A 9,822-nucleotide genomic window follows, 5' to 3' on the forward strand; every position below is an offset into this window, starting at 1 on the left:
AAATCTCCATCACGATTGACGTGCATCAAAGGGGCCAAGAAAAAGGTGGAGGTGGAGACAGTTAAGGAATTGATCCGCCAAAATTGTTTGCACTAAGGATAGTAATTAACCATGTTCACTAAAACAGGGTTAAAATGTGTAGTGTTTTAAGCGAAAACACCACTACATAGCCAAACCACACTGACCCCTCATCACTGACGAACCCAAGACCAAACATCATAGATGAGGCTCATAACTAACGGGTTAGCCAAGGCTTTCAAGTGATAAAGTATGAGGCTCGGCAAGGTAGATATTGACATTCCTAAATCAGGTGGGTGAGTGATGACTTGTTCGCTCCACTCTGGATGCCCAAAATTGGGATGTTTTATCACAGATCGGTTACTAAGCCTTGACAACAGTGATGTAGTGTTAATATTTACGGGCCTATTTTATCAAACGGTGTGGGTTATATTTGATGTATCCCCTTTAAATTTCGCCTAACCCATGTTTCCCACTCTACCCTCCCACCGTCACACACCATATGTACCTAGCACCACTCCCTCCTGTCCTTCACCATCCCTGGTTGTCCACCAACTTAGATCTTAATCCTGTTCCGAACCTGCAATCCTCCGTCTTCTACCTCCCCTCCCTTCCAGCATTGATCCATCGCTCAGAGAGAGTCCAATGTCGCGGCCAGCGTCGTGCATTGCGTCGACAAAGATCGTCCCTCACCATGTGTGGCACATCTTGTCGTGGGAGTCAATGTCTCCCCACACGACCGCTACCACCCGGCACTACCAGACCTTCACTCCCATTGTGTTCTCCAATGTTCTGTTGTTGCATGGTCTCTATCCAGCCGTAGGACGTCCGATCTCCCACTCCGTCTTACATGGTCGTATAGACAACATTTGATTCCTAGTTTTCTGGTCGCTGCAACAATCATGATAGTGAGCTCCATTTCTTTCTATTAATGCTGCAATTTCAAGTTTGCTATGTATCTTATGAATGATTCATTATTACTATGGTATATATCTCTTAGGTAATTTTGATGTGCATGTTAGAATTCTGCGTGTACAGAGGAAGACTAGATTTTGAAGTTTAAGGTTTGACTATATAGGTTGTATTTTTATTGTGGATGATGAACACGCTAAAAATATATATGTCCTGGTAGTTGTGTCCACATGGTTTCCTAGATAGTAACTTAGACATACGTTTATCTCCCATCTATCATATTATCCTGCCAATGAACAGGTTATGTAGTCATATCAATTTTGTAAGAACAAACCCTTGGCCAATAAAGAATCTGCTTGGAGATAGAGTGTGTACCATTAATGGGAAAGGGGTAGGCGATCAGAATGAAAAAAAACTAACATATGATATTGTGTAGGTAATATCTGAGGCAAGTAATGCCTAAATTTTAATCTCTATGTGAAAATTATGAATAAACTTTTAGGCTTAAGGCGTGACTATACATGTTTTATTCTTGTCGCCCATGATTGAAAAGATCAAATTATGTTTGTCCTAGTAGTTTATCCACATGGTTTTCAACACAATAAGTTTGATAAACTATCAAGCACCTATCATTAGTATAGTCATCAATTTATGTAAGGACATAGTGTTTGCGACCAAAGAATTCGTTTGGAGAAAGAGTGTGTATCATTCGTGGGTAAGGAGTAGTCAGTTTGATTTATTCTCTGGTAAATATGTAGAATGAAACAACTAATATATGATATTGTATGGATAATATATAATGCAAGTAATACTTACTTTGTATTGTATTTTTTTCTGTCTGCATTAATACTGGAATTTTGGAAGCTTGACCTATGATGAAACTTGTGACCTTGTTGCCAACTAAGTATGCCTACCATTCAATGCAAGTGTTTTGGAGTAACTTCAATTCTGTAAATCATGGATTTGAATGTAGGTGCCTACTTCACATTATCCATTATATCTAACAAGATCAAATACATATCATTTCTAGTACTATATGTGTATGCCTATTAAGTACAACAAATGAATGTGTTCTTTATTTTGTGTCAACAAGGTTATTGCGCCTTCTTGGCTACTTTCTAAAGCCAATGTAAGTTTTCCACTTAATCTAGTTTCTTCCCATTTATCAAATTGTTACTTACTATGCATTTTTCATCCTCTTGTACAAGATCTATGTGTATTATAACTTTTAGAAAGTCCGCCTTTCCATTCCCAGTGGATTGGTTGACATTATTGTTCGTTCTGTGAACCCAAATGGGAGAAGTGGGAGGCTATTTTAAAGGAGTTACACACTCCTTAGAGTGCTAAATTTGTTGAATCATATTGGCATGTGATCAATGTCAACTCCAAGACTTACCCGTCATATCTCTAGACATTTCAACATACAACTGTAATTTTCAAATGCAATGCTCTTATGAGATGAATGTCGATGTGCTTATGTATTGCGTAAGTGTATAAGTGTCTTGTGCATTCAACCTCAAGTTGTGAAAGAAAAAATTAGTCATCATTGATCAGTCGAATTAGCATGGCCAGTTAGTAATGAACATACTATGGTAAGTGGTATAAGCTCATCACTGACCGGTCAACTGGTCTGTCAGTGATGAGAAAAGTCATCATTGAACAACAACCACCGCCTAAGCGCAAGAGCGTCAATGATGTCCTCTTTTGACTGTCCCCATAGTAGTAAAAGCACCTGCCTTTGTGTATGATAAAAGAATAACCACGCCTTTTGTGATCAGAGGGAGTACTTAAGAGAAGACATACCAATTCCTTTAGTTTTCTTATAAATTGTCAACCATTTTACTTACCAATGTTAATAAAAAGAATGGCAGCATCATATTGTGCGTATGTTTATCCGCCCTACGTATATTGCACTCAAATCTTGAAATTAAAAATGATGTATGTGGTATATGCTATCTCATGATGACCTATTGCGGCCGCGTGCACCACATATACAAAACATAAACATGGTACTTAGTTCAAATGGAGGAATCGGCGAGGATAGAATTTGGTGGTGTTCAGTACCCATACAACTTCATTGACCCAATGTATCTAAGGGGTTGTTTGGTTAAGCTTACTAGAGATGGCTTTTGGTTTATGATCCAAAAGCCGAACCGAACATGTTTTGGTTCTTGGCTTATAGGCTAAAAGGCATATATTTATATGCTTTCGGCTTTGTCATGTGACTTATATCATAATTTAACAATATCCACTCAAATGCATCAATTAACTCATTTTAATAGCCATTTTACTAAATGACCTACAATGTTTACGTGCGTAGATTGTTTGGAGTACGTCAAAAAATGTGAACACAAAAGCCAAAAAATGTGAGTTATCTCTCCTAACGGTCACCGTACCAAGATCATATGCACGTGCATAGATTGTTTGGAGTACGTCAACTGACTCAGGGTTGCTGACGTGTGTCGCCATGCAAGATCACGTGCACGGACGTAGATTGTCTGGCCTACGTTAGCTGACTCTGGGTTGCTGACGTGTGGGCTAGCTCGTAAGTTGACGTATGTTAGTGAATCCACAACCCATTTGCGGACCTGCAAGAAAACAAGACATGTAACCATTTATTCGGTAAGATTCAGATGATGTTCCCTAATTCTATACATGCATACTTTTCTGCTATAACATTTTCATGGGTGAAAAGTATCTTGTTTTTACACTGACATAGATCATTGTGTGTATGTAAAGTTCGTCTATGTATTACAAACAATGATACATATTACCCGTACAATAATCTATCCGTAAATAGACTGCTTTTAACTAAAGCAGACTCTGAATATAGTTTAAAAATTGTATGCATAAACAACAAAATCACTATGTATAAGCTATCCGTTAAAATCCTAGACTCTCTGTAAATTTACAGAAAAATGTAACATTTTCATGTTCATTTCTCTTTCCTCCACATCACTAAAATCTCTATGTGGCAACCCTCGCTTGAGACTAGACAATGTGCTACATGTCCTTACATATGCATCCTTATTTTGGGCAGAGTCTCATGGGTGTGAAATCGTTGAAGAAAAAAAAATCATGATTGACAAGTTGATTGCTTTCACACTAATATGCATGTTTTAACAAAAACTTCGATGTTTACTAGTTTAACAACGAAGTTTTTGATTTCTTTGGACCTACAATAGGGTTCTCGTGGATGTGGATTCGTTAAGTTTTCAATCAACCAAAACCGTGTTTTCCCATGCGCTTCTAAATTTGGCACAAAATCAGTGATGTCCCGAACAAATCATACTGGCCAAAAAGAGTATTTACACCCAAATAAAGATGTTTCTTTATACGTGCATTTCTTTCACTAAATTTAGTATCAAGATTGTGAGATTGCCACGTTTCCCATTAAAGTTTCCACAAAGATACAATCATATCGCCAATGAGTACTCCGTACTCCAAAACAAACACCAAGTAATAATTGTATATTAACTATACAATCGTATCTCTTAGACTAGCCACAATGGATAGTAACATAGACTAGTAACATGGGCATGTTACTAGTCTATATTACTACCTCTACAGTGGGGAGTAACATAACATGCAACACTTCATTTATTAGGGTATAGACACATCTTGCCATGATATGTGTGATGTTACAGTAACTAGCTATGTTACCACATGCCTCTTTTTCTTCATTAATTACATGTCACATCATCTATTTTGCCTAGATAGGTGTGATGTTACCATCTATGTTACTTCCATTGTGGATAGTCTTAGAAACAGGGGAGCAAAAAAAGGACTCTAAGAAAGAAAAGGAGAACAACCCACAGAAAAAAAAAGGAAGGAAATGGGGCGGAAAAATCTCAATCTCCAGTTCCCAACTATAAATGCACACCCCCACGACGCCTCGGAGCCGCCTCCTCCTCCCTCCCTCCCTCCCCGCTCTCCCGCCCCCCATTCCCGCACTACCCAAAGCCCGCGTGCTCGCCCCGCCTCCTCCCATGGCCGACTGCTACGCGCCGGCGGACATGGACGAGCTCCACAGGCGGTGGCTGCCGCGGGAGATTTTTGCCGATATTGGCATCGCCGACGCCGCCCCGCCATCCGCCGCCGCCGTCGAGGACGTCGCGGTGCACCTCACCGGCATCCTCGGCAGCAAGGAGGGACTTCCGCGCCCGCGCCCGCCTCCGCCTCCGCCGGCACCGGCCCCTCACCACCGCCACCACGCGTCGCAGGTTCGTACGCGCTTTCTCGGCGGACAGCAAACATTCGGGGTTTTGGTTGGTTATATATGCTTGGTTAACTGATCGAGGTGGCGTACGTGCGTGGTTGTTTGCAGGTCTCGGGGCTGGGAGGGACGGCTCCTGTGGTGTACGGCGGCGGGAGTAATGGTGGCGGCGTGCCGGCGCCGTGGCCGGTCTTGCCCTACTCGCCGCCCCAGTGGCAGGTGAGCGGACGTGGCCTCTGTTACTGCTCCTCCTCCCTTCTTCTTTTAATCCCTACCTTTTTTTGTTTTTTCGTTTTCCCCTTGTTGGCTTATGAGTTCGATTTCTGCACCCTTTTTTAACGCTGGTGATGATTGCTTTCCTTCCAGGTCCCGACCAATTTCGCCAACGGCGGCGGCAGCGCCCGTTTCCTGGGCCCAAGGCATGCTCCGCCACGGCCCTCCCACGGCCCTCCGCCGGCCAAGCGGCGTCTCGGCGGCACCGGTGGCACCGGCGTGTTCCTGCCGCGCGCCCAGGGGTACCAGTACCAGCACAAGGCTGCGACCAAACCTCCGGCCAAAGGTAACGCCCGGCGCCTCTTGTTTTCTTGCGCTCCGTTCTGCGTTACTGCTGCTACGGTTTGGGTTTTGCATGGATCTCGTGTTGGGCTTTGGGCCGCTTGGGTGCATGTTTGGGAATACCAAATCTTCGCTGCATTCGCGTGAACCTACTGCGCATGCTTCATCAGTTATTATTGATGTTTTCCTTGGCATGAAGTAGTACTTTTCGAGCATTGCGAGGCTTTAATTGGTCGAATTGAACACGCTGATTACCCCACCCCATGGATATGCTGCAATATTTACCCATGAATGAATGAATGATAAATTGCCCGTTACCACCTGATGATAGATAGGAGTAGAGCCCACATGCGACTCGACTGTTCCATCGGATGCCATGCCATGGAAAACAGAAATGGATCTCTGCAACGCAGGAACCCTGCGTTTTGGACAGTGCGCTCTGCCCCGTGCAGGAGTAAATCTGTTGCCATCAAAGTACCCAGCCAGCCCTGGGCTTTGCCCACCCTGACACTTTGCATCTTTACCTGTAGATTTGCGTTTTTCTCCACAGCTACAAAAGATTGCTTAATTATGGCCATTCATTTGTTGTTATGTACTTACGCAGGCAGGAATCCACCAAAGGAGTTACTTCAGGGGCAGTACCAGCCAGTGCAGCAGCAGCAGCAGCAGCAACGCGCAGACCAAGAGGAGGCAGCGGAGACGACGCAGAAGCAAAAGGCTAGCGCAGCGTTGCTAGCGCTGCCCCAGGAGTGGACTTACTGAGCGGGATGAGATGATGGCGAACAAACCAGTGCAGTAGCTAGCTAGCAGATCATGTTTAGTGTTGTTTTGTCGCGTCATGCAGGCAGCAATAATAATAATGAATAAAATATGACTAATAAGGAGTGTAGTAGGGTGGGTGGAATTACAGTCTTATAATAGTACCATTAGCTGAGAAAACTATGGCGGATCCCTTGGTGTATCATCATCTTGTACTACCACCAGCCAGCAGTAATAAAGTGGCGCCTATGAAGAATAAAGGTTGTGCCATCTCCAAGAATTGTTATCCTTGTATCATGTTTGCTGCTGCAATGCAATGCAGATGTAGTGGTAACTTGCCTGCTTCTTTTTCATGCTCCCATCCGTGCTCCCTCATACATGGCCCCTTGAAAGAAAATAAGCCCCGGTCCCATTCCTTGAAAATCAGGGGGATGATTAGATTAGAAAAGAAAAAGAAAAAAGAACAGCCGTAAGATGAAGTGAGAGCACGGATGCATACATGGCTTGATTTGATTGGAAGAAAATAAGGTCCGGCACCACTCCTTGAAAATCAAGGAAAAAATGATTAGATTAGAAAAGAAAAAAGGAAAAAAACAGTCGTAAGATGAAGTGGGAGCACATATGGCAGCATGGAGAGGGAGCAGGCAAGCCGGATCCATATTTGGTTCGGAGTACAGCACGGGGCGCACGCGACAGAAGGCGATGCCCAAATTGCAGCCCTGGAATGGAAAGTGAGCAGTGGTGCGTGCAGGACACACAGTACACAGAGCAGGCGCAGCAGCACGGTGGCTTTTCTCAGTCTCCCTACACCCTCCTCCTGCCTGCTCACGGACAAGGTGGCCACTGCTGGCCCAAGAAACCGGTCAAAAGCATCCTAGACCGTGGTATTGTTTAGCTTATTTCTGTGCTGTTTCTCTGAGACAAGATAGGACAAGCATCAATGGTGGGAGGAGGCACTGATCCGACCGTGGATCCTCCGCGGCACGCCCCGTGTTCCGAGAAATTTTAGTGTTTCTTTACCGTGGAAGAAGCATGGGCGCCGGTTCGATGATCTCTTGGTTTGGCCTTCATGTCAGTACGACGTTTTGGCATCAATTTGAGACGGTGAAATCAGCTCTCCCAGTCAGAAGGAAGAGAGAGGAGATTGGCGGAAAATGGTGGATGTATTATTGAGCCTCGAGGGTGAGTATATGTTGAATACAAAACTTGAACGGCAAGAAGCCTCTCCTGAATATAAGATAAGGTAGAAGACGGATTACAAATTTAAGACTATCAAATACATGTAACCCAAATATACTCTAACATTCACAATGCGCAACGGAGAAAAGCCCTACCATCGATGAGCCAGGGGTACATGGGATGATTGCTCATGGCAGGAAAATGAAGCCGAGAGGGTACTCAGGTTTACTGATGGGACACGTGGCAACTATGTTTCCAGACAGCCGTCATATGCCTTGATGTTGCAAAGAGTCGGTGTTTTGAGCTTGGCTCACATGAAAAAGTTCTCGGCTTACACTCAATTGTCGGTATGATCTAAGCCGACCAACGTAAGTCGGGTGCAACACTACATACTAATAGCTCAGGTATAAAGCGTCTTTGTCAAGTATTTATGATAGTAGTATTATTAGTATTTTTTCTATAGTGTACCCGAAAAAAGTTTTTTTTTCTATAGTGGCCGTTTCTTCTCCTTGTTGGATGGGATTTTTTTTTTGAATCAGGAGCTTTATTGATCACTTAAAGAGATTACATTCCTTCAATACACAATCCGTAAGGAATGATGGAATATAGTTTATCCAAAGACATCTTCTTCTAGAGGAACTACAATGTTTAGCGCAAAGATGCGCTAGTTCATTTGCTTCTCTTGCCAAAGATGGGAAGAGCTTGCTTCTCTTCACAATGCGCAACCGAGAAAAGCCTTAACATCGGGAAGAAAATCCTATGCGACCTGGGTCGCACGAAGCCACCGTGAGACCCTCTCCAACCGAGGACACGTGGCAAAATCGAATCTCAAAGCACGTAGACCCTTTTCTTCTTCTGCTCGCTCGCCGTGGTAGCCGGCACCGTCCCTGCCGCCTCGGCTGCTCTCCCTGGTGTTCCTCGGCGCTCCGGAAGCTCGCCCTTGAGGCGCTCCTCCGGCTCAATCACCGCGGCCGCCGTCCGTCGTCACCGCTCCGGCTGCTCTCCTCCGTCGTCTACGAGTGCCCTCCTAGCCGCCCCGGCGGCTCGTTCTGCTCGTTGCGTAGCTGCCCACCGTCCAGCTCCTCTGCTCCGTCCACGACCACCGTCCAGCTCCTCTGCTCCATCGACGTCCTAAGGCTGCATCTTTGGCACGGTGATAAACTGACATGAGAGGGGGATGGAAGGAACGAGATTATAGAGAATTAATTGGAATTGGAGAATTAATTGACTTGCCATGCCAAGTGTCCTATTCTGGAGAGGGTCTCACGGTGGTTGTGTGTGACCCAGGTCGCATACGATTTTCTTCCTTACCATCGATGAGCTAGGGTACATGGCGGCACGCGATTGCTCCTGGCAGGAAAATGAAGCCGAGAGGGTACTCGGGTTTATAGATGGGCCACGTGGTAACTACGTTTCCAGATAGCCGTCATATGCCTTTATGTTGCAAAGAGTCGGCGTTTTGAGCTCGGCTCACATGAAAAAGTTCTCGTCTTACACTCAATTGTTGGTATGATCTAAGCCGACCAACGTAAGTCGGGTGCAACACTACATACTAGTAGCATAAGTTTAAACCGCCTTTGCCAAGTATTTATGATAGTAGTATTATTAGTATTTTTTCTGTAGTGCACCCGCAAAAAAGTATTTTTCATGTAGTGGCCGTTTCTTCTCCTTGTTGGATGGGATTTTTTTGGAATCAAGAGGTTTATTGATTAGTTAACGTGATTACATTCCTTCAATACACAGTCCATAAGAAATGATGGAATATAGTTTATGCAAAGACATCTTCTCCTAGAGGAACTACAATGTTTAGCGCAAAGATGCGCTAGTTCAGTTGCTTCTCTTGCCAAAGATGGGAAGAGCTTGCTTCTCTTCACAATACGCAACCGAGAAAAGCCTTACCATCGGGAAGAAAAGCCTATGCGACCTGGGTCGCACGAAGCCACCGTGAGACCCTCTCCATCCAAGGACAGGTGGCAAAATCGAATCTCAAAGCACGTAGACCCTTTTCTTCTTCTGCTCGCTCGCTGTGGCAGCCGATGCCGTCCCCGCCGCATCGGCTGCTCTCCCTGGTGTTCCTCGGCGCTCCGAAGCTCGCCCTTGCGGCGCTCCTCTGGCTCGCTCGCCGCGGCCGCCGTCCGTCATCGCCGCTCCGGCTGCTCTCCTTCGTCGTCTACGACCGCCCT

General features: G+C 44.9%; 1 protein-coding gene across 1 annotated transcript; it reads left to right on the forward strand.

Moving 5' to 3' along the window:
• The first annotated feature begins 4,859 nt into the window (after positions 1–4,859).
• Positions 4,860–6,746, forward strand: LOC109763368 (uncharacterized). Its single transcript, XM_020322208.2, has 4 exons — positions 4,860–5,153; positions 5,258–5,365; positions 5,513–5,705; positions 6,306–6,746. The coding sequence occupies exons 1-4, from the start codon at positions 4,920–4,922 to the stop codon at positions 6,461–6,463; spliced, it is 693 nt and encodes a 230-aa protein (XP_020177797.2). The 5' UTR covers positions 4,860–4,919; the 3' UTR covers positions 6,464–6,746.
• The last annotated feature ends 3,076 nt before the right edge of the window (positions 6,747–9,822 follow it).

Source organism: Aegilops tauschii, chromosome 5 (genome assembly GCF_002575655.3).
Source record: "Aegilops tauschii subsp. strangulata cultivar AL8/78 chromosome 5, Aet v6.0, whole genome shotgun sequence".
Taxonomy (NCBI): domain Eukaryota; kingdom Viridiplantae; phylum Streptophyta; class Magnoliopsida; order Poales; family Poaceae; genus Aegilops; species Aegilops tauschii.